We start from the raw sequence: 26,333 nt of genomic DNA on the forward strand, positions 1-26,333 counted from the left end.
TCTTCAAGATGAACAGAACTATCACTAGAAGCAATCGCTTCGTACTCCACCTTTTTATCCTTTAGTTTTTCCTAATAAATAAATCACATAGTTAGGAATGCAATATATATTAAAAAAACAAATGCAACATAACAATAGTCGCATTACAAGCAATGAATTAAACCATTATAAAATAAACACTATAAATAACTAAAACAAGTCAAATCGTATTAAGTAAACGTACCATAATTTCACCAACTTCAAGAGTCATAGCAAATCCATCTTTCTTCCTATGTGTAATTTCAAAAAGTTGAAGGCGTCCAACTTTTTGACTGGACGACCATTCCTACAATATAGTACTAAAAATATTATTTAATGGAAAGTTATACATATTTGAGAATATTAAAAAATTAAAAATACCTCCGCCTTAGCTACACATGCAAAACTTCTCGACCTAGTTGTGTGGGTGAATTTTTGTTTCTGCCTGCTGCTTTTTCACGATCCTACGTTATAAAATTTTTAGTACGTAAATAGTAAATACTATAAACCAAAATAATTACAATAGTTTGGAAGTACATCGTACCTCGCCTTTCTTCGAATGCCAAAATCTAACCGCATCTTCCCATTGGTACCTCAGCATACTCGGCGGGACATTTTGCAATTTCTCATCGAGGGTTGTTTTTGTCTTATAATAATATTTCTTCAAAGTACTTTTATGGTCTCTCCATCTTTTTCCCAATGCCTTCTTTACATAAGCATCCGAGACCTCTAAAGCAAACCTTGCCTACAAAAAACACAAGTTAATAAAGTAAATATAAATGAAACTATTTCCCAAGCATTGCAGATGACATTAACATTTTGTTACCTTAATATTATCGAGGGCTTGGTTTTTGTTGCTATCGAGCATGGGATAACCAGGAATTTTTAGGATTTCGCATTCAGACATTTTCGCACATATATGGCCGTTCATTATCCAATCATTGATTAAATTTAAATATTACAATAGTAATATTATTGTTAATTTGTCTTTGCCTCCCAATAGTACTCTCGAAAGTAGTGTTTAATGTTGGATTAAAATCCTGCACATATGTATAATGTATAATATTATTATAAAGTGTGATGCAAAATTAAGTGACCAATTATATTATAAGTGTCATAAGTATTTAAGTGTTATGGAAATAATGTGTAGATACCGATATTTATAATTAGATGAGGGGTCAAATTATTAATACTCAAAATTAATTTAATAATCAATTATTTTAAATAGAGGTAATGGTTCCCAAAAGAAATAGATATATATCTTTTAAAAATTCAAAACCTTTTGGATAATCTCTAACAATAAATTTATATACACTTTCGGATATAATTTTATTCTTAATAATAAATACACTTCCACATATAATTTTATTCTTAATAATCTAAAATTATATTTCCTAATTTATATCAAATTCTCTCCAGCAAATTCCAAGTGCAAACTTTGGTTGGCTATTAGTTAGATATGAAAATAGCATTAGCCATAGTGTCCTTGTAAGAACTATGGATACATACTGCATTCCCAAAGTTTCTTCTCCATTTTCGAATTTACACGCAGACATATTTACTTGGTGTAATTTTGAATTTAATTTCTCTATTGAAATCTAATGGTAACATTATTAACTTATTTCTATTAAATTCAAATATGTGTTATCATTTGGAGTTCAAATTTGAAATATTAAAATCTTATATATTTAAAATTAACAAAATTTATTAATAATGATATCAATTTGACTTTTAAGTTTTAAATATGATAAATTACTAAATTGGGACAGAATTAAGGGTATGTAGTGAAAAATTGTATTAAAAATTTGGGTTAATAACACTATGTGGAGTTTAACTTAATCCAAAAAACTCAAGACTATTTGAAAAAGGAGTAGAAAGTAGTTATCCAACATGTTTATAGAGATAATATTTATAGACTGGTCTTCCTTTTTACAGGATTTAAATTTAAAAAAAGCAACAAAAAAGTTAGCTTATGTTTGAATGGGGGTTCTAACAAAGGAATTGGACATACAGGCTTAGCATCTAATCTATTTGGTTTAGTAAATTAAATTACAAAGAATATTATTACAAACGATGTTATCATCATGTAAGGCATAAATATCCTATTTCCTACTGCCAATTATCGAAAAAATGATTTTCAAGTAAATTAAGAAAATAGAAAATAGAAGTGTACTAAATAAAGAAAATAGAAAGAATAGCAAAACAGAAAAGAGCAGTGTACCGGTTTGAAGGGTTAGTGTTGCTGCAAACTAACAACACCCCATTACTTCATGCATTGTTTGGGGATGGTCGCAAAAAGAAGACAATATCAATGTAAGTTTACAAGCAAGCAGACCAGGCATAAAGTCAAAAAAAATTTTTAATTTTTTCCCACACTAAAAATATAACTTACCGGTGGTTGCGGGAGCAGAGAGCGACGGTGACGGTGACGGTGATGGTGATGCAGTAGATGGGACGGCAATGGTGATGAAGCAGGCGACGGTCACGGTCAAGGTGAAGGTGGTTGGGTTTTGGGGGATTAGGAGCTGAGGAAGCTAGGGATTTCGGCTTTAGGATTGGGGGAAAGTGAAGAAGAATCGGGTTTTTGCCTGGCTAAAAGGGCTGGAAAGAAAACGACGCCGTTTCTACAGATAAATGAACCCACTGCTAGCGGCGTTTATAAACAAGCGCCACAAAATGTCCACAGAAACGAAGTCGTTTCAGGAACAGACAGTCTTATTTCTGGCGTTTTGGCATAAAACGCCATTCACAACATTGAAAAACGACGACGTTTTCAATGACTAAACTAACAAATTTGCGGCGTTTCTAGATAAGCGCCACTAAATAACCCGAAAACGATGACATTTCCCAAACAGTTATGACAAAATTAACCCATTTGAAGCGTTTATTCCCAAGCGCCACAAAATAAAAGTAGAAACGATGTCGTTCCGCAGCCAGTTAGTCAAACTTGTGGCATTTAGGCATAAGCGCCACTCAATTAACAGTGACTAAATGAAGAACTTTGCGGCGTTTACACAAAAGCGCCACTAAATTAACCGTGCAAACAAAGTCATTTCCAAAAAAATTAGGACAAGTTTTTGGCGTTTTGGCACAAAACGCCACCAAAACGCCACTAAGAACATGGAAAAACGACGAAGTATTCATGACTAAATAAACCTATTATAACCTTGTGCCACTAAGTAACTGCAGAAACGACGTCGTTTGCAACGAAATAAAAATGAAACGCAGTCGTTTTCCTGATAATTAAGATAATTTTGCGGCGTTTTTTCGTAAAACGCCACTAAGAACATGGAAATTTTGAAAAAATTAAGTTAAAAATATCAATATTTTTTTATATTTTTATTTTTAATAAATATAAATATTTATGTATATATGTCGTATTAAATAAAAAATTGATGTTAATTATATCAATAACATGTGTTAATATTTTACAAGCTCTGGATCAAATTAAACTTCATGTATACAATTGAACATTAAATCATTATTCATGTACGCTTTTGGGATTTAACCCATTTTGATATATATTTATATTTTTAAATTGATAATTTATATATATCTTATTTAGATTCAGAAAATATAAAAAAACTTAAATTAACCATAATTAATCCTAAACCATATTTTCAGAAATTCGTGTTGCTAATGTTAGTGTGTAGTACAAAACATATATTTTAACCTTAAATTATAAACTGCAAACCGTTAACCACAAGCATCAAGCCCTAAAACACTAATTAAACTCTTAACATGACTAAAGCGGCCTAAACCCCAAACCCCAAACCTTAAACCCTAAACTTCTAAACCCTAAACCCAAAACACCAAAACCTACATCATAAACCCTAAACTCAAAACTCTAATATTCACAAAATAATAAACATTATATATAATGATTAACCCTAAAACCCTAAACTATATACAATATTAAACTTTTTAACTTATAATAATCACTGAACATTAATCACCAAACTCTCAAACCATAAACCAAAAACACTAAACCTACATCACAAACCCTAAACCTTAAACTATAATCCAAAAATAATAAACATTATATAATGAACCCTAATACCCTAAACCTAAATCAAATATGACAAACTAAATATATAATAAACTACATTATATAATAACCTAGCGGCACTTCCCAAAACGCACCGCTAATAATATGTTTTCGCGGCGTTTTCCCGTAACCGCCACTACTGCTAGTATACATCAAGACCAAAGCGCTGCATTTTTGTTAATATATTTTGCGGCGCTTGTATGCATTAGCAGCGTTTTCCCATAAGCGCCACTAATTCTAATGTACCTCAAGACCAAACTCTGCATTTTGGTTAAGATATTTTGCGGCGCTTCGAATGACGCGCCGCTAATACTATGCATTAGCGGCGTTTTCGAATAAGCGCCACTAATTCTAATATACCTTAAGACCAAACTCTGCGTTTTGGTTAAGATATGTTGCGACGCTTTTGACGACGCGCCGCTAATACTATGCTTTAGCGGCGTTTTCCAATAAACACCACTAATTCTAGTATACCTCAAGACCAAACTCTGCGTTTTGGTTAAGATATGTTGCGGCGCTTTTGACGACACGCCACTAATACTATGCGTTAGCGGCGTTTTCCCATAAGCGCTACTAATTCTAATATACCTTAAGACCAAACTCTGCGTTTTGGTTAATATATTTTGAGGCGCTTTTCACAAATCGCCGCTAATACTTGCTTTAGTGGAGTTTTTTCATATGCGCCACTAATTCTAATATACATAAAGACCAAACTCTGCATTTTGGTTAAGATATGTTGCGGCGTGTTTGGCGATCGCCGCTAATACTTTCTTTAGCGGTGTTTTCCTATAATCGACACTAATTCTAATATACATCTAGACCAAAACACTGCGTTTTGGTTAAGAGATTTTGCGACGCTAATGATGTTCTTTTACGGCGTTTATTTAGAAAACGCCACTGTATGTCTGACTTTTAGCGGCGTTTTTTGAGGATCGCCGCTAATGCTAGATCTTTAGCGGCGTTTTATGCTTTGCGCCGCTAATGCTTGATTTTTAGCGGCGTTTGTCATCCAAACACCACAAAAGATGCCACTAAAAGCCTGTTTTGGTGTAGTGTAAGTTAGTGGAGGATCGCCTTGATTACATAATGAGGGAAAAGAAAGCCTTATGAAAGTATACAACTCGTTGATCTATTCTAGCACTTTCATCTCCAACAAACAAGTTGTGTTTAATGATCATGCTTTATTTAAAATTAATCTCCTGTCTAAAAATTGAACTTCTTCATTAAGAACACTTAAAAATTGAAAACAAAATAAACTAAGTGAAATAAAATAAAATAAAATAAAATAAAATAAAGCATTTGGGTTGCCTCCCAATAGCACAATTGTTTAACGTCGTTTTGCTCTACGGAGCCATGAAATATTTCATTCAACCTCATAAGTAGGGTGATCTAAGAAGGCTAATGAGAATGGAGCAATTTAACCCTCATGGAAGATTTTCAATCTATAACCATTCACTTTGAAAATTTTATCTGAATTCAAGCTTTTAATTTCCATTGCACCATAGGGAAATACATTAATAACAACAAATAGACTAATCCATAGAGAATGAAGCTCACCAGGCATAAGCTTCAATCGAGAATTATATAAAAACACTTTTTGACCAATCTCAAAGTGTTTCCTAATAAGCATGCTATCACGAAACAAATTGGATTTCTCTTTGTAAATTCTCAAGTTCTCATAAGCATCTAATCGCAACTCTTCTAATTCTAGCAATTGCATTAACTTTGACATCCCAGCTTTGTCTAAGTCTATATTGCACCTCTGAATAGCCCAGTAGGCTTTATGTTTGATTTCTATCGGTAAGTGACATGCTTTACCAAAAACTAATTGGTAAGTGACATGCTTTACCAAAAACTAATCAGTAAAGAGAAATTTCTATATGAGTTTTGTAAGCCGTACGATAAGCCCAAAAAGCGTCATCTAAACGAAGGCTCCAATCTTTCCTACTCGGGTTCACCATTTTTTCCAAGGTGGATTTAACTTCTTTGTTGGAAACTTTGTCTTGTTGGTTGGTTTGCAGGTGATAGGCAGTGGCTACTCAATGATTCACTCCGTACTTCTTCATCAAAAGGACAACTGGTCTATTGCAAAAATGAGTTCCTTGATCACTGATAATTGCTCCTAGAATCCCAAACTTGTTAAAGATGTTAGCCTTGATAAAACCTGTTAAACTTGTTAAAGCCATTAGTTTTGGTGGATTTAGCTTTTACCCATTTTGATACATAATCCACAACCATGAGTATATAATAAAAACCAGAAGATAAGGGAAAATGACCCATAAAATCAATACCCCACACATCAAATATTTCACAAATAAGAATTGAAATTTGAGGCATTTCATTCTTGTGTGTTAGTGCCCCTACTCTTTGACATCTCTCACAACTTTTGCAAAATTGATAAGCATTTTTAAACAAAGTTTCCCAGTATAGACCACTATCTAAAATTTTCCTAGCAGTCTGTTTAGGTCCAAAATGTCCACCACAAGCATAATCATGGCAACAACCTAAAACAGATTGGAATTCATTTTCAGGCATACATCTCCTAATCACTTGATCAGGAAAAAATTTTCATGTATAGATCTCCCCACACAAAATATCTGGACTTACTTTATATCTTTTTTTCCTAGATGTACTAAGATCATGAGGTAGATTTCTCGTAACTAAATAATTGACCAAATTTGCATACCAAGGAATCATACATTTGATTTGGAACAAATGCTTATTTAGAAAGTTGTCATTGAAAGGTAGATCATCATTTTCCTTTATCAATCTACTCAAACGGTCTACAAAAGAACTCTCCACTTCTTTTCGATCCTTGATATATAGGTTAAATTCTTGAAGAAGAAAAATCCACCTTATTAACCTTGGTTTCGATTCTTTCTTTGACAATAGGTACTTAAAAGTTGCATGATAAGAATACACAACTTCAGAACCAAATACATAAGATCTAAATTTATCTAAGGCAAAAATAATTGACAAAAGCTCTTTTTTAGTGGTGGAATAGTTGCATTGAGCGACATTCAAAGTCCTAAAAGCATAATAGATGGCATGGCTTTTATTGTCAACCTGTTGTCCTAGAATTGCTCCCATGGCATAATTGCTTGCATCACACATGATCTCAAATGGTAAATTCCATTGAGGTGGTCGAATGATAGGTATGTTTGCCAACAAAATTTTGAGCTTATCAAATGCCCTATTGCATTCTTTCCCAAACTCAAATAGAACTTTCTTTTGTAATAAATTTGTCAACGGTAAAACAATACTGGAAAAATTGATAAAGAATGATACGACACGCGTGTGAAATAGGATCGTAGCTTGTCTAAGTTACGGATTTAACCTAAATCTTTAGACAAATGTAAACTGAAATGAGAAACAACGAAAACAGATTAGTTATCATAAATGAGAGTCAAATGAAATTAAAACGAAATAAAGATGAATCGACTGGTAAATAGTCCAATAGAGAGTAAATTAGGGTTTCTTGAATAGAAAAAAATCGTTCGTGGACTTCAAGAAAATGCCCCTACCAGATCTAGAAAAACAAAACACAAATCAATTGTTCATTTATAACGGTGGACGTCCATGCTACTTATAGACCCCCAAAATTAAGTTTTCCTAACCCCAATGGAATAACTAACATGACAATTCATCAAATAAAAAAATAATTCTAAGTGTGGACTTTTAATGGGAATTCAACCAAAGGAATTAAATGGGCTTCTTGGGTTGAATTCTTACATGATGATCCACCTATTAAAATAAAATTGGACCTATAGTTTAAATATTTTACAATTTGGACCACTTTGATAATTTGGTCTGATATTCAATTAAATTACTTTCTAAACTTCGAAATGGGTTTGTAGACATCTTAATGGGCCATTTTTTTCAAGAACTAGGTCTTGTGATTCATTTTCTCACAAAATTAGCTCGTTCAAGCTCGTACATGAAATCCAATGCACCTTGGCTGCAAGATTTAGTTTCTTGAACCAAGATTTGAAATCTTGATTTTCTTGATTCTCAAAATTGTCTGAAACAATAAAATTGGACCAAGATTCAGTTTCTTGATTTTCTTGAAAACAAGAAAGTGAATATTCATTTTCTTTCTCGGTCGTGTGCGTATCTAGGGTGTTGGTAACGAAGTCTTGGATGATCCGGTTCAATCTTGCTCAGATTTTCTTAGCCTTCGACCTCGTTATTGGGCCTTGAGAAAATTTGAGCCCATCACAGTCATGAGCCTGATTTTTAGCATTTCGACTCATATAAAAAATCTGTAATAAACCTACGATAAAACCCTACATGTCCAAGAAAAGAATGCACTTCCCTAACATTTGTTTGGTAAGGTAAGTTTGCAATTATGTCCGCCTTAGCTTTATTGACCTCTATACCCTTAGAAGAAGTCACATGTCCAATACCATGCCTTGAGTAACCATAAAATGACATTTTTCATAATTTAAAACCATGTTAGTCTCAATGCATTTTTTTAAAACTTTGGTTAAATTATCTAAACATTCATCAAATGAATCCTCATATACCGTAAAATCATCCATGAATACTTCTATGCATTTCTCAATATATTCAAAAAAATACTCATCATACATCTTTGAAACGTACCAGGGGCATTACAAAGACCAAAAGGCATCTGTCTATAGGCATAGGTTCCAAATGGACAAGTGAATCTTGTCTTTTCTTGATCTTCTTGTGCAATAGGAATTTGATAAAAACCTAAAAAAATCATCAAGAAAACAAAAGAAAGATTTTCTAGCCAACCTCTCTAGCATTTAGTCTATGAAAGAAAGCGGAAAATGGTCTTTCCTAGTCATTTGATTAAGCTTCCTAAAATCTATGCACATTCTCCAACCATTTTGCACACGCATTGGTACAAGCTTATTATTCAAATTTCTTACATAGTAAATCTAATTTTCTTCGAGACAACATAAATCCAACTTACCCATTCGCTATTTGGGATTGAATAGATTATACCTGTATCCAACAACTTAAGTATCTCTTTCATTACCACCTCTTTCATATTTGGATTCAATCTCCTTTGTGGTTCCCTTAAGGGTTTAGCATCACCTTCAAGCAAGATCTTATGCATACAAATTTATGGACTAATACATTTAATGTTGGATAAGGTTCATCCAATTGCAACCTTGTACTCCTTCAAAGCTCGAACCATCTTTTCTTCTTTTTAATTGTGAGTTCTTTCAAGATTATGGCTAATAGTATCTCACCCTGCATCCAAATATATGTATTTTAAGTAATCGAGCAAGTCTCTTAATTCTAGTTTTGGTGCCTGTACAATAGAAGGTAACATCTTATTAGTGGTGGTAAGAACTTCAGCATTCGAATTTATTGGTTTAGACGATGATGTTGAAAATAATTCTTCTACACCACTCTCATCATCAATTCCTTCCAAATTGGATTGTGCATTTAATTCCAACTCATTACCAACACTCTCTTCTACAAAGACATCCTACACAAATGAATCAATTACATCAATTTGACAAAGAGAATGCATATTATTAGGATACTTCATTGCATCAAGAATATTAAATTTAACAATCTTCCCATCAAACTCCACAAATAGAGTATCATCATCTACACCAATCTTGGTCTTAGTTGTCTTCATGAATGGTCTCACTAACAAAATTGAAGCAAATTTTGATGAGGAATCACCATCCATTTTCAAGATATAAAAGTCTACAGGAAATTTAAGCTTATTAACCTATACCAACACATCATTAACTACTCCAAATGGGTGAATATAAGAACAATCAGCTAATTGAATTACCACACCTATATTTTGCAAGTTATTTAATTTCATGTCTTGGTAAATAGAAAATGGCATGACATTAATAGAAGTTCCAAAATCTAACGTAGCATGCTCAATTTTCTTATCACCAATTACATAAGGTAATAAAAACATACCTGGATCCTTACACTTTTCCGGCATATTCCCTTGCAAGAGAGCCGTCACATTTTTACTTACCACAACCTTCTATTTTTCTTTCAACTTTCTTTTGATTGTGTACAATTCTTTCAAAAACTTTTCATACTTAGGAATTTACTTGATAGCATCCAACAATGGTATATTAATATCTACATTCCTAAATGTATCCAAGATTTCTTTATGCTCATCTTTGTTTGGTTTAGCTAACCTGTTAGGAAAAGAAGGTAATGGTGTATTGGATGAAAGATATAAAGGAGGATCTAATTTTACCCTTTGTGACATTTTGGATAGAAATTTGATTTCCTCCTCTCCCTTGCTCATCTCAACTTCCTTAAGTGGAGTTATTCCTGAAGGGATTTCCTTCTCGCTCCTTAGTGAGATGGCACTACAATTCTCCTTTGGATTTACCTCTAGTTGCAAAGGTAATTTTCATTGAGCTTCCAATTTACTAACTGACGTGGCCAATTGAGTAATTTTATTGCCCAAATTCTAGACGCTTGCCCTTGTTTCCTGTTGAATTGATTAGTACTGTTAGCAAGGCTTTTAACAATATCTTCTAAAGACATTCCTGAATTTGAAGCTTGTTGCTGTGTGGGAGCTTGATGTGGTCTAACCAAATTCTGAGGGGGATGTCTTTGTCGTCCTCCTTGATTTCCATAGCTCAAATTCGGGTGATCTCTCCATCCAAGTTGTAATGATTAGAAAAATGATCATACTTCCTTTGGGGTTGACCAGGAAATCAACTTAAAGCATTAGCTTCTTGCACTGAATCATGTTGCAATGTAGGGCACATATTCGTAAGGTGTCCTTGAATTGAAAATAGTCCACAAGCTTTTGCTACTTGCAATTTCCCTATAGCCATTTGATGAACCAAAGCAGTTAAAATTTGATTTTCAAGGGTATTAGAACTTACCTCATTAACTCGCCTAATGGCGCCATTCGCTATTATTCCAAATTGCTGAGAATTTTAAGCCATGTTTGAAATTAATTTCTTGGTTGCTTCAGGTGTCTTATTCACTAACACCTCTTCACTTGTTGCATCAATCATACTTCTATCCATTGGTAACAATCCTTCATAGAAGTATTGGATTAGGAGCTAGTCTGAATTTTGGTGATGGGGAAAACTAGGACATAATTGTTTGAACCTCTCCCCATACTCATACAAAGTCTTTCTAGTGAACTGCGTTATGCCATAAATTTCTTTCCTAATGTTGGCAGCTTTAGATGTAGGGAAGAATTTCTCCAAGAATAGCTCTAAGATTGATTTGCTGATCGGTCACACCATGTGGTTTCATTCCAGAGCATACAACATGGAATTCTTTCAAGTGCTTAAGAGCATCTCCACCTGCACATCCACGAAAAAAGGGAAGTAAGTGAATTAAACCAAAATTAATTCGAAATCACCTTCTATATTAGGAAATGTAACGCATAAAGGTTATTGATTCAAATCTGGTGTGACATACTCCTTGAGAGTTCTATCCACCATTTGTAACACCCCTAACCTGTATCTGTCATCGGATTAGGGTCACGAGGTATTACCGGACAAAACACAGTTCCGCACAGTCATTTAACACATTTCATCGCCAAAAAAAAACGATACATTTATAACCTTACTAAACTCTAAAATCCACAATTCACTTATACTAAATTTGAATACAAGAATCTTAAAGCCAATACAAAATTTAAAATTGATCTAACATACATCATAACCAAAATAAACATGTTTCATATTTACCATATTCGAACCATAAGGTCTTCAACTTAAAACATTTGCACATGTATAATACTAAAACAAATAAAAACCTAACATGCTTTAGCATTTATGAAATTTATATACTAGTCATGTTTTAAGAAATTAACCATACCAATATTATTTATTTAAACACTTAACCAAACTCATTATAATAAAACAAATCAATCAAAAATACTTTATAGCTCAAATAATCCGAGTGTCATACATATCATTTTTAAACTTTTGCATAAGTGCATATTAAACCTAAATGAATCATTTTGCACCAAATAATATCTAAGTGCATATGCAACCATAGTAACATTACAATATGACTGAATATAAATTTTGATACTAACATAATTAATGCGCATTTTACTCAATTAATATGAACCATTTTTAAACAAAAAATACAATCCATAGAATATCCAATTTGCATGCTCATTAACCAAACCAACTAAATATACCTAACCATTAATCTCATTAACTACTTGAATTAGCATATTAACATATAAGAAAATTTATGCCCATAACCACAAAATAAAAATTAACCATTCAAGCATATACCTAATTGGTCATCCCAAAAATACTCTCTAATAATTCATAATAATCCAATCCCTTAATCATAAGCTTTACTTACTATTTCAATATCTAATATTAAAACGACTTTGTCACTTATGTTATCCAAATGACCACCAAACTTACTCGAAGTACAATCAAGTACATAACAAAACAAATCATATGCCGAGCCAAAATTAAACATTTTAAAACATAAATACCAATTTAAGATACCCTCATTTTGCATACTAATTATCAAGCTCAAAAAATATATATATACGACCAATTTCAATATTAACATATAACTAAACAATTAACTACATGATTTACTCACCATTGCCAAACCACAAAAAGAAATAGATTAAAACCATCACTTATATTTACATCACATAAACCGAAATAACCATTGCTTCATCTTTAATATACTTAGCATTTTACCTATTTAATCAAGCCAAATCTCAAAACCATTCCACACATAAATTATACTATAAATCATACTTACAAGGTTAACTAATACATGACCGAAAATCACTATCATAGCATCATTAACAAACCACAACCAAAACAAATCCATCATCCTTATATCAAGCTTACCAAAATGGACTAATCATAAGCCATATATACATATATATCTTTTCATCATACCGAATTCATATACCAAGCATACCACAAATATATACCATGTCCCAAAATTACTTAAACATTAGCATATAAGCATTAAGATCAAGCCATTTTCGCATGGCTAAATATCTACAAATTTCAAGACCAACCAAAACAAATGCTAGCCTATACATGCCATACGTTCAAAGTTTCAAGCTTTTAAAATACCGAAATAGCAAACGATAGTGTGACGTACTTCCTTGACGATCCCCAAACTCGTAACTAGCTTCCAAAATCTATAAAACAATGAATGAACAAACACACAATAAGCTTAAATAGCTTAGTAAGTCATAAGCAAATAGGTTTCAAAGAATACATATAAGTTATACTAGGAGGCCGAATTCTACTAATCTTGTACACATATATACAATACTCATATTTAAGTGATTAATTCATCTTTTCATGTTATACAAAGTACTTACCTTTACTTCCAAACTTCGTATAACTTAAACAGACCTAAATTGTTTAATTCAAACTCGCATTCGATTTTTCCATATAATTTCTCATTATACCATTCGGAATCAAAAAGGATATTCAGACTGCTCTAAATAGCTCGTACAATGCCAACGTCCCAGACGTGGTCTTACATGTATTCAAATAACGATGCCATTATCCCCGACAGGGTCTTACACGAAAGTATATACGATGCCTATGTCCTAGACATGGTCTTACACATAAATCTCAATTCGATGCCAACGCCCCAGACGTGATCTTACACGATATCACATATCAGAATTCACGTAGTTCATACTATTTTCAAATGTCGTAAATCAATTGAATTAAACTCGAAATTAATCATATTAAATTAAATTCAATTCGGCATTGACGACATACATATAAACAATTTAATTCAGTTGCATATAAAATAAATATATTCAATTTAGCATCAATTATTCACTTACAAGCTTACCTCGAACGAAGACAAGCGGATGGAATCAACTACTCGACCACTTTCGACTTCCCTTGTTCTATTTCCGTTTTCTTTTGTTCTTGATCTAGATAAATTCAAATTTAGCTATTTAATAACAAATTTCATTCAATTTAAACCACAAACACATGATTTGGGAAATTTACACTTTAGCCCCTAAAATTCGCATTTTTTACAATTTAGTCATTATTTCACAAAACACAAAATACACAAAATTCATCAACACCATGCCTTAGCCGAATCTTCCTATGGTCCCTAGTAGCCCATATATTTCGTTTATTTCTTATTTCAACCCCTAAATTTACAAATTTTACAAATAAATCCCTAATTTAGATTTTTATCAAAAATTACTTAACAAAATTTAATAATCTATCAACAAATATTTATTTTTCATCATCAAACTACAAAAAAAAAATAATTTCTCATTAACGGCAATTCACAAAATACACAACCAATTCAAAAATTCAAGCATGGGCTAGCTAGTATTTAAAGCAACGATCTCAAAAACGTAAAAAATATAAAAAAATCGAGCAAATTACATACCCTAATCAAGAAAAAAACAAGGCCGAACCAACTTGTTCTTTTTCTTTATTTTTCTTTTGTATTTTCGACAAAGATGATGAACTTTTTGCATGTCGAACCAACTTGTTCTTTTTCTTTATTTTTCTTTTGTATTTTCGGCAAAGATAATGAACTTTTTTCATGTTTTATGTTTTAAATATATTCAATATCATTTTAACACATAATTTACTATATTAACATTTATAAATTAATAAGAAAACATTATAACTTAAGCCCAAAACCGTCCACGCTAATGTTCAATAGCTAAATTACAACATAAGGGTCCACATAATAAAAGACATAGCAATATAGCACTTTAACAATTAGCAAGTCACTTTTTCATTTTACGCAATTAAGTCCTTTTAGCAAATTGAGCACACAAACGATAAAATTTTCACACGAAACTTTCACATATATTAATTCACAAGTTGTAGACACCAAAAATATACTATTAATATATTTTTTTGACTCGGATTCGTGGTCCCGAAACCACTATTCCGACTAGGGTCTAAACTAGGCTGTTACACCATCCTTTCTTCAACTTCTTCAAGAATAGATATGCCACCAATAGTCAAATCTATCTCTGCTTCTTCTTGAAGATTACTTTTTCTCTCTTTAGTTTCTTTTTCAATTACGCTTTGTCTTCTCAATTTCAGGATTATATTGCAAATCAGTAGTTTAAGAAGAACGAGTCATAAACAAGATAAACAAATAAATAAAACAATGAGAAACTAAAATAGCTCCCTGGCAATGACACCAAATTTGACAAGGTTGTCAAATCCCTTCAAAATAGATATTGATTCCCGTAAACTAACTTGTAGAAATAGTGTAATTAGGTCGAATCCCAAGAGAGCTAAATTTATTAGAATCTTAGAGTTTAGACAAGAAGAAAAAAATGGGGGGTTTTTTGAATTATTGAACTAAAATTAAAGATAACAAGAAATTAATTAAAAGTTGAATATTAAAATTAATGAGAATAAAATCTTCCAAACTTCCAATTCAAAAGTGTAAATTCCATTCAATTGCAATTCCAATCATAGGCTTAAAAATCACTTTCACTTATCCAAATTCTTGGTCTTTTTATTCGAAAAAGCCGCAACAAGTTTAATTCTCTTAATATAATTGATTCTGACCAATTTTTTGAATCAAAACTTAGCACTAAACAACGAGGCACGATAGTGTTCCATATTAAATTCAATGACAACATTAAGAATCATGAGAAAGACTAAACCAAAATCAATTAATTTAGGTAGCCACAATTAAATTAATCTTGTACCTTTATTTTCTTAGAGTCTATCATGCAAGCTATATAATTGAGAAAGTTACAACAACACACATATGAGCCAACTCCTTGCTACTTATATCAATCATTCATGACAATTACGGATTACAAACTCATGGATGTCAATAGAAAATTCAATATCAAATTAAGGTGTCAATTTAATCAACATAAAAAAATCATAAGAATAAGAATAAGAAATAAATATTACTTGGATTAAAGAAGAAGTTTCGATTTAACACAAGCCTCATGAAATCATGGTTGAATTGATTCACCCTTGAATCAGAAATAAAAGCTTAGCCACACATAGTGGAAAAACTCACATGGGTTGTTGGAAGAAAAAAAAATAAGTCATCCCTTAGGAGAGTTTAACAAACTCTTTATATAGGAAGTTAAAACCTCAAAAGATATCTCCTAATCAAAACAATCTTCCTATAATAGAATTCTAATCCAACAAGAAAAGCTAAAAATAACGGGAAATCTAAACAAGTAAAATCCTATATAGGAGACAGTTTTTTTGACCAACTCTTCCAAAATAATGAAAATCACATAAAAATGGGTTCATCACGAATTTAGCTCCAAAAGTCCAACTTTCATCTCATCAGTTTCCAGTTAATCATCAGTCACAATACGTGGTCAACCCTTGTTGAAAATGATCTTCTGCCCTTTTTCTTTTTCCTTCCTAAAGATTTGATTTTCACATGGAAAGTCCAAAACATGCTTTTTAATTGATTTTCACCATGGCATCCATACTTCACCTCATAAATCAAGATAAACACGATTTTCCACAATTAAGTGCATAATTTAACTAGAATATGATGGAATTAAACACAACGAAGTATATATAATTATAACCTATCACAAACCATCTTGCAACCGTCTTATACAGTTATGCCGGAGCACTAGAACCTCAGCTTAACCTATTGGCCACCTTAAAATCGTCGGATAGAAAAAGATACGTGGTGTGGGCATTCCTCTTAGTAGTATGCGGTGTAGGAGTTAGCTTGACAAGATTGTCCAAACATGTACACTTCACTTGGCACTCATCTAAATCATCATTTGGTTTCTCCCTGGATGGCATGACACCTAGCAACCAAGCACACTCATACTTTGGGTTGATGCTAGTAGTTGCTATTACAGCCTTATTGTTGATTGGAATGCAACTTATTAAAGTGGCATCTTCGAGCATAATGATCGCTTCCTTACATGAAAAATGGTATGTAAATGCTTCCTACCTCTATCTTTCCACTAAAGAAGCAACCAAATCCGAAATGATTTTCAACTTTGCCATCATAAATACCACATAAACACCAACATCCTTCAAGCATTCTTCGATACGATAATTGGGCTCTAGAAAAAGTAAATCGTATCGGGTCCAAACAACTTAATCTACTTGCTACTAAAAAAATCACAAAACAATAATATTAAAATTTGAAAATTATAAAAATATTTTCATAATAAATTAAAAATTAAAACGAATTGAGTTGAAGATTTCACTATATTAACAATGCAATTGACAGTGTGTTCCACCATTGCCCCCCTCCCCCCCTCCAAAAAAAAAGAAAAAGAAACTGAGTTTTTTAGAGTTATGAAATTTAGGGTTTAGAATTTAAGGTTAAGAGTGGAGCAAATAATAAAATAAATACCTTAGTCAAGCCTCCTAATTTTGAACTCAATTTTTACAAGTGTAGAAGTTTTCTGCATATAATTTACAGTTTTGTCACTTGACTTGTGAGAAAACACTGGTAAATGTCGAAATACTACTCCAAAAAGAATATATTGAAAAACAATTTTTTAGAAACATATGATAAAAAAGTATTAATATTTACCATAATAAAGGAAAACCAAAATAGTTTATCCTTGCGTTCTATTAAAAAACAAATTTCTATTTATCTCCACGGAGTAAAGATGAGAAGAAAACAAAGTTTTTTAATATAAAATATTCGATCTTCTTAACCTTTAACTTAAATTATTCTATAAAAATATAATTAGAAAATCATTTCGTTATCTAACCAAACGAAAATTAGGAAATTTACTTTAAGCTTAATTTTTTTGAGTAAACAAAATATTTTATTACTACTTCAAGATTACAATTTTATGAATTACGGCAAAATGGTGAAATAAATAAATAAATGCGTTATAATAGATATTAGCGAGTAGAAACATCTGAAACTGAAAATAAAAATAAAGCTGAAATGAAAAAAAAAACCCAAACTGTAGAGTTTTTTTAATTAGGTATTTGATCTTTTTAAAACAATTCTATCGACCAATCAAAACTTGCCATGTGTTATAAAAATAAACATATTATGAAATTAAAATAAAATTTTATTAAATAAGTAAAATACCAAAATAAACTTAATTTTTAAGGATAAATTATATAAATACTCACCATCTATTAGTGTGTTTTTATTTTGGTCACTCAAGCTTAAAAAATTCTATTTTAGTCACTAACGTTGTCAAAATTTAATATTCTAGACACTCATCCGTTAAATCACCAACAGTTTTTTGACGTAACTGTTTTTTATTAGCATAATAACAAAGTTAGCCCTTCAACATTTATAAATTTTATCAATTTGGTCATAATTCTAAAATCTTCAACAAATTTAACCCTCAACTTTACACATTATGTCAATTTAATCTTGATTCTTAAAAATTAAAAATTAAAAAAAACTTTGAAAAACAAAGAAAATTATTTAAACATACATTTTTCAATAAAAATACATACACAATTATAAAAATATTTATAAATAAATATCTATTTTTTCATTTTCTAACATGATGTTTATTGATTAAAATAATAATTTTATAAATAAAACAATTAAGGGAAAGTAAACATAACAAATACTTGAGTAGATTCAACTTTTCCCTCTCTTTTTTTCAACATTAACAACCATCATGTTTAAATTGGGTAAAAAACTATAGCCTAAGATTGAAAAAGGTAAGAATTGATATCTTTAGGTTGTTGCTTAGAGCTAATTTGTTGTGTTTGAGGTTATACTTGAGGGCGGACATGATTGAGGATATATAAGTAAGGATGAGATCTTGGAGACCTAGTAGGTGGAAGGCCATGCCAACAGCTCCACAATCGAGTCTTAGTTTAATGCTAAAAGATGTGAAAATAAGAGTTCCAAGTAAGAGTTATTGGTGCCGATGGTTTTAGGCAAAGGCAGTGCCCAGTATAAATTTGGCGAGAACTAAGGAACAATGACAAGTATATAATAAATAAGTTATTATCTATAAAATAAAACTAAAAATAAGGAAAATTTGATTTTGATTTAAATCTTATTTTCGGGATTTAAAATATTTATTTTATTTATAAAATTATTATTTTTAAAAATAAATTTTATGTTAGAAAAAAGAAAAATGAGTGTTTGTTTATTTATAATTTTGTATGTATTTTTATAAAATATTAATAAAAAAACTTTTAAATAATTTTTTTTAAAGTTTTTAATTTTTAAATTTTAAAATCAAAACTAAACTGACATAATGTGCAAAGTTGAGGTTTGGATTTGTTGAATTTTTTTAAATTATGGCCAAATTGATAGAATTTGTAAATTTTAGAGAGCTAAATTTATTATTATGCTAGTGAAAAAAATCAATCACCTTTATTGATGATTTAACGATTAATGAATAAAATATTAAATTTAAATAACGTTAATAACTAAAATAAAAAAATTTTAAATACGAAAATAAAAACATGGTGATAATTAAGTTTCTTTTTATATAGTTTAAAACTAAAAATTTGATTAAGCCATAAGTTACATATGCCCACTTTGGGGTTTTTAAGCTCTATTTGTTTCAACGTAAAAGCTTTTATATAAAATATTTTTAACATTTTCCGATGTTTGTTTCATGTAAAATAGGATGGTCAACGTAAACGATTTTTCAGTCAACGTAAACTTACCCCCTATTCCAGTAAAATGTCTTACCAAAATGTTTTTCGTAAGACATTTTCCAAATTGATAAGGCTTTGTTAATTGTAACACTCCCATACTTGACCCGAACATCGAGTCAAAGCACTAGGATGTTACATTCTCTAATACATTATTCACTTATAAAATATTTTCTTATAAACTTTCATAACTTTTCAATTTAGTCCCTTTTTGTTATAAAAGTTCAATATTCACTAATTACTTATATTAAATAAATTTTCTTTCTTGTTACACTTTAATCACATAATTTATCTGTCTATCTTGTTTCACATATCAAATTTCTATGTATTTCACTTCTATTATTTCATCCATATATTTTCTCAAGTTTAACAATTTAATCCTTGACATCATAAAAATTCCATATTTTTCACAATTTCACTTTTACAATACTTTATGCATATTTCATTATCTCATAACACATTCATTAAACTTTTATCATAATTTCATTATTCACATATTAAATTGTTTCACACGTAAACTTTTGTATATTTTTCAATTAAGTCCTTATTGCCATGTAATTTATTTTTCACCATATAAACACTTTAATCAAATGATTCATTATAATATCTTATTTCACATAACAAATTTTCATGCATATCACTTCTCTTATTTCAATTATAAATTTCAAAAAGTTTAAATTTTAATACTTAACATCATGAAAATTTATTATTTACTATAATTTCACCTTAACATCACTTTGTAATTAATTCACTATTTTATTTAAATTTTTATTCTAAATTTCAAATATATGTTTTATTGGAGATAACCTTTTAAGAAATCTATTAAATAATAGAAAATATTATTATTTATTATTTATTATTTTGGTTTCCGTTTATTATTGGTTATGGAAATTAGGAGAGTGATTGAAATAAAAAAAAAAGGTCACTTTCTAAACCCCGTAAAGCCACTTGTCACTTTTCTTTTACGGTTCCCAGTGAGAACTGTGAAAAGCCACTGCTTCGAGTCTTGTCATTTTGCACTTAGCAGAGGGGAGAGAGAGAAAGTGTGGCAGCAAGGCAACCATGACCACCCACAAAGAAAGAAACAACCAAATGGTTAGGGTTTTAGGGTGTTTTCGGGGCACGGGCTCTTTGTAAACAGCAAGCAATATGGAAGGAGAAAGTTGGGATCTTCATTAGTATTCAATTGAATTTCCAGTCTTTTCTATTTTAAATTTTTAGGACCTGGAGCTGGCGTTCCAGTTTCCAAGCCTGTAATTAAAATATCCGTTTTCCTGTAATCGTTGCTTAACCAAATAGACGACTACAATGACGTACTTTTAAAATACACAATTGAAAGAGGGCAGAGCATCTCTTTAAATGAGGCCAACCCCCAATCTCCCTTTAGTTTTTCCCTAATCCCTACTTTTCTCTCTCTTTCTCCCCCTGCTATTTCATTGGTAAACTCTAAAACAGTCACCAGGCTCTCTCTCTCTGTAATAATGGTTGTTCCACCATTATTATTATCTTCATAAGTCCTGAAACCAATCACTCTTTTAAAATTATAACAAGAAAATCATGGTAAGTCTTACTTTTTCTCTCAATTTTATTCTTTTGTTCTCTTCTCTCTCTTGTTAGTTGCGAAAATTAATTGTATTTGATATGTTCTACAGTTGATTTCTTCTCATTTACCTCGTTGGCTTCAAGTTCTTCTGACTGAGAAATTCTTTAATGCTTGTATAATTCATGAAGAGGCCAAGAAAAATGAAAAGAACGTCTATTGCTTGGACTGTTGTATTAGTATCTGCCCTCACTGCTTGTCCCCTCACAGCTCTCACAGGCTCCTACAGGTTCTCCCTTCCAAAATTCACCTTATAACCTTGATTCTTTTTTCCTTGTTATGCATGATTTCACGTTTTCCCTATGTCATGTTTTAGATAAGAAGGTATGTCTATCACGATGTTATAAGGTTGGATGATGCAACTAAGTTGATGGACTGTGCCTCTGTCCAAGTAAGTTTGCTCCTTAGTTCCAACAAAATTGAATGAATTTTGCAAAGCTTAGACTTGTTTCAAATAAAAGAAAAACTGGGAAGTTAGGAAATTTCAAATGATGTAAACACCTCTCTTTTGGCTTGATTATCAGTCAACTTCTGGGTAAAGCACTGTTTGATAAAAGGAAGCTGAAATTTTCAGAAAAGAAGTCCTCTCTCTCTATGCTCTGCAAATTATATTATTTTGTTATTCTATAATTAATCAATAATTCATACTCACTGTCTCTCTTCTCTCTTTCTTTAGTCATACATAATAAACAGTGCAAAAGTGATATTTATAAACCAAAGGCCACAGACAAGGCAGTTCAGAGGCTCCGGCAACTTCTGCACCACATGCGACAGATGCCTGCAACACCCATATCTCTTTTGCTCTCTCTCCTGCAAGGTTTCCTTTTTACCCCATAACCACCACCTCCCAATCCAATTCTTTGATTCTCCACATTTTCTCATTCATTTTACCTACCCGCAGATTGATAATCTATTAAGAACAGAATACGGGCTTTCCAAGTTCCTATATGATTGCAATTATTTGCCATTACCTGACGTGGGTTTGGATGATGGTTTGGTGACACCCGAGTGGGTCCTCGAGCCGTCTGGTTCGACCAAAACCTCTTCCGGGTCTGATGGATACGGTGAAGAAGCGTGGTGCAGGGCACTTTCTTGCACTGCTACCACAGAGATTGTGAGAAAAAAGAGGAGTAGCTTAACCTGCCCTTCAGTATCCGGGAGTTTGATGAACCGGAGAAAGAAACCTCCACATCGGGCTCCACTCTACTGAATTTCCTTGTCTAGGGGGAGATTGGGACATTGTTGGCATTTTATATTTTCAATTAGGGCAATTTACGGATGAAATGATCATCCACTAACATCTCCCAATTTTGTTTTTGTACCTCTCTCTCCACTCCCTTTGGGTTATATATATTTTCCATTTTACCCAGTTATTGTGAGTAATACCGACAGAAAGTACTGTAGTATTGCATTATTATCCCCTTTTTTCTAAATTTATATTTCCAGTTATTTACTGTTTTAGTAGTTGAGGGTCAAATTTCAAATTGGCTTAAATATGTCACAATGAATCTCTTACTAAATCTTGAATAGGGTTGGGTTAGATTCTTATACTGAAACCTTATTTATTTATTTATTAATCTCAATTTTAGCCAACAGGTGTTGAGTGTTAATGAAATAATGGCGCAATTACAAATCCAGAAACCGTCTCTTTCAATATCAATGGACAGAATGGGGACAAAATTGGAACACAAATAGCAATGCCATGCATCAATTATTTTACTGTTTCCCCTTGTCCGATGTCTCTCCATTTGAGAAAAGAGGGTAGGTCTTGACTAGTCTAAAATACTAATTTTGCATTTCAATCTTAATTGGAACTTGTGACCTTAATTTTCTTACTTTTAATTACAGATTTAGGGGTATCTTTGTACGTACATGTAGCTACTTTTGAGATACGTGTACCCCACTCCACCGTTCTGCTTAAACCATGAAGACTACAAGTTTAGTTATTTTCCCATTCAAAGCATTCATCAGAATAATAATAACAATAATATAAAAGTTGTTTCTTTTCATTAAAATTTTCCAGGAAATATTTGCTTTTACAGTGCAATAGTATTAGACAGTTTATGGGGTCATTTCGGGTTGTATCAAACTTTTCTAAAAAGTGGGTCGGAAAGGAAGCTTTTAAATAGCTGGTGCTCTCATTCATGAAGGAAAACACTGATAATGAGTAGGAGAAGACATGGATGAACAGGTAGAAGCTTTGTTTTTAAGAAATAAAAGGAAAATCTGTTTTTAAGGTTAGTTGAGGAAGGTGAGAAACATCGTCTAGGAAATCTGGAAGGGTAGATGGAAAGGATTTAGTCAGCATAATCAAGGCCAAGGACAAAAAACCGCTTTGGCATTTATTTGATACTACTCCCTGCTGTGGGTTTCAGCCACGTAGCAGGATATCTATTGTCATATTCTCATCTCTACACATGAATACAAATTGAAGTTTGAAGCATGCATGGCGAGGTTTGTATTTAAAGAAACAAAAATTACAGCGTCACGACTCCTGGATTTTAGCTTGACAAACAAAATGGGACCACAATGCACTTAATTTGCTCTTCTTCTTCTTACTCCCATCTCTAGCTTGCATCTCAGTTGTTGCAAATATTAATGTGGTTGGAGCAGTTAATTGTTCAAAATCTCTGACAGGAAAAAGGAGTGAAGACAGAAGCTGATTTTCTTTCTCATTCACACAATCTAAAATGGGTCCAGAAATTATAGTAAGGTTGCATTCGCATCGGCTGTTGTGTATGTAATGTATGGCACTATGGACTGAAGTAGGATGAACGCCTTGTCCATTTTTCGCAAACTTTTATTACCTCACTGTATAGTTTTAGAGCCCAATTCGACTAGTGCTGCAGCTCCCCCACTGCACTGAGTGTGGCACCCTCTTTTTTACCCCCTTATGTTTTCTACTTTCTGGTCAAACCTTCTGCAGTAACTTTAAATTTGATGCTAGTAAGTAACTGAAAAAGAAAAAAGAAACAGATCATTCCCGCGACGAAATGATGCATTCCTTTCATCGATCAATTCTTTATCTGTTTACCCCCAGTGGCTGCATACTCTTCACAAACCTCTGCATTTACTACTCACTTGTGTAAATCATGTTTCTGCTATTACTAATATACTAATTATACTGTGTTGTAATTCTTAAAAAGTAATTTTATAACCCTGTTTCTTGATTCTACCATACATATGGAATTTCAAAACACTCCCTTATTGTTTATTATAGTATATAGATTTGAAAATTGAATCGTAAAACGGATACGAAGAATAAAAAATATTGTCATTTCAAAAATAATTTATTTATGTAGTGGTTATTAATATGCGATAATAACAAAAATCATTTAAGTTGGACATATTTTTTAAAATTGGATATAAAAAATATTAAAAATTAAAAATTTCCTCTTATTACTCTGATTGTAATTTCTTTACTAGTATCAAAGAGACGTAGGTATTATTATTGGTAAAGAAAGGAAACGTTAGATGTACAACCACCATATCTAAGCGCTCAACTTGTTACAAAAACCATACACCTTTAGTTCCAGGAAACATAAAACATACAATTCCTTTGACCACCAAATCAAGAATCTGCCATTATATTCGTTTCCCTCAAAACATCACACGATTTAACATTCCCAAAAATGCCTGCCAAGTCCCACGGTCTTGCTGTATCATCACTGCACCATTTGACAGCATAAACTGCATCAGATTCAATCAATACTCCCACCTTGTCCTACCGGTACCAGTGTTAAAAAAGTTCCAATTGGCCACTTTAATTGCAAACAATTTTGTCTTCTCAATATATTTTTAGGTTTCAAGGGGCCTGAAAAAATTCCCAAGATGCTACTACCATTATGATCTCTTAACACGCTTCCACACCCAGTTAGCTTTCCCTCCCCCTGCACCAATGCATCAACATTATATTTCACCCAGCCACTGTCAGGGTCTCTCCAAATTGAATCTTCAACAACCACTCGAATTGATCCACTGCCTCAATTCCTTTTCTACTTTTAACCAAAACAGGGACCCTGTCTTAGTAGTGAACAATAGCTCCACAGTAGATCAGTCCCTATCCTTGAAAACATGATCATTCCCTCGCAAGCCAAATTGACCACAAGGTTGCCCAAAGGCAATGTAGCCAACCGAATTTAAAGATATCGAGAAAAGTGGCTCAAAACACATTGAGCACAAGGCTTTCACGCTCTAAGGTCTACATACTTTAATGTTCCACTAGTTAAAGAGACCAGACCAGAACTTTGTAATCAAGTCACACCCAAGCAGTGCAAGGTAGTGACAATGGAACCCCTCTCCCTAGAAAGAACAAATTAGAAGCGACTCTATCCAACATCAACGACCAGATAAATGATTGTACCTTGGGGGTAGCTTTATACTCCAAAACATACCAATTTCGAGGTTTGGTACTCCACTTAAGAATTGGTTCAGAACATGTGTTGCTTAAAATCTTCCCCCGAAAATCATGCTGCCATCATGCTAGTCGGTATCTGTTGGTATATAACAAATCTAAACTGATACTAAATAGCGTAAGTTCCATTTCAGTAAAAATATTGACCATTTCGGTGTTTTTTTTGTCCATTTTAGTTAATAGGTATAGTTTGTTACAATATTTTAAATCAATTTTAATTTTTTCTCAACTATTTTATATTTTTTATAATTATATTTAAAATAAAACATAAACATTTAAAAAAATTATATTTGCATATAAATATATTTATGTGTGTAACTAAGGTATATTTAGTATATGAAAAATATTAAAAAATTATCAATCAATCTAAAATAGTAGGTTGAAACACAGTTATATTAATGCATACTAGTAGCAGAACAAAAATAATATATTAATTAATACGGTACTAACTATCTTTGATTGCCATACAATTTTGTTATTTTGCATGCGTAAAACATGTTCCTAATAGTAACACCAATCATCTCCCCAAGCAAATCACCTCCCTATGCGTATAAATTTCTTTTGAAATTTTGTTTGCTTAAGTGATGATCGAATTTGTATGAAAAGTTATGGAAACGGTTTTTAATCCGCTCCACTTATCCCACCATAATAGGGTATTCCTACCATTGCCCACCAGACCACCTGCAACTATTGAGTACAATC

General features: G+C 32.0%; 1 protein-coding gene and 1 long non-coding RNA gene across 2 annotated transcripts; one reads left to right on the forward strand and one right to left on the reverse strand.

The window, feature by feature from the left end:
- Positions 1–5,390: 5,390 nt before the first annotated feature.
- On the reverse strand, positions 5,391–16,058 carry LOC121219202 (uncharacterized). Its single transcript, XR_005915859.1, has 4 exons — positions 15,937–16,058; positions 13,868–13,952; positions 13,154–13,193; positions 5,391–11,355 (listed from the first exon to the last, which is right to left on the reverse strand). It is a non-coding gene; the product is annotated as an uncharacterized lncRNA (long non-coding RNA).
- A 4,497-nt stretch (positions 16,059–20,555) lies between these two features.
- Positions 20,556–22,678, forward strand: LOC107954567 (protein RGF1 INDUCIBLE TRANSCRIPTION FACTOR 1). Its single transcript, XM_016890164.2, has 5 exons — positions 20,556–21,177; positions 21,270–21,446; positions 21,534–21,608; positions 21,894–22,034; positions 22,119–22,678. The coding sequence occupies exons 1-5, from the start codon at positions 21,175–21,177 to the stop codon at positions 22,425–22,427; spliced, it is 705 nt and encodes a 234-aa protein (XP_016745653.1). The 5' UTR covers positions 20,556–21,174; the 3' UTR covers positions 22,428–22,678.
- The last annotated feature ends 3,655 nt before the right edge of the window (positions 22,679–26,333 follow it).

This window comes from Gossypium hirsutum, chromosome D07 (genome assembly GCF_007990345.1).
Source record: "Gossypium hirsutum isolate 1008001.06 chromosome D07, Gossypium_hirsutum_v2.1, whole genome shotgun sequence".
NCBI lineage: Eukaryota > Viridiplantae > Streptophyta > Magnoliopsida > Malvales > Malvaceae > Gossypium > Gossypium hirsutum.

Coding starts and splice junctions, on each gene's coding strand:
- LOC107954567 (XM_016890164.2), top strand. Junction 21,609..21,893: donor TGGACTGTGCCTCTGTCCAA/GTAAGTTTGCTC, acceptor CTCTTTCTTTAG/TCATACATAATAAACAGTGC. Junction 22,035..22,118: donor TTTGCTCTCTCTCCTGCAAG/GTTTCCTTTTTA, acceptor ACCTACCCGCAG/ATTGATAATCTATTAAGAAC.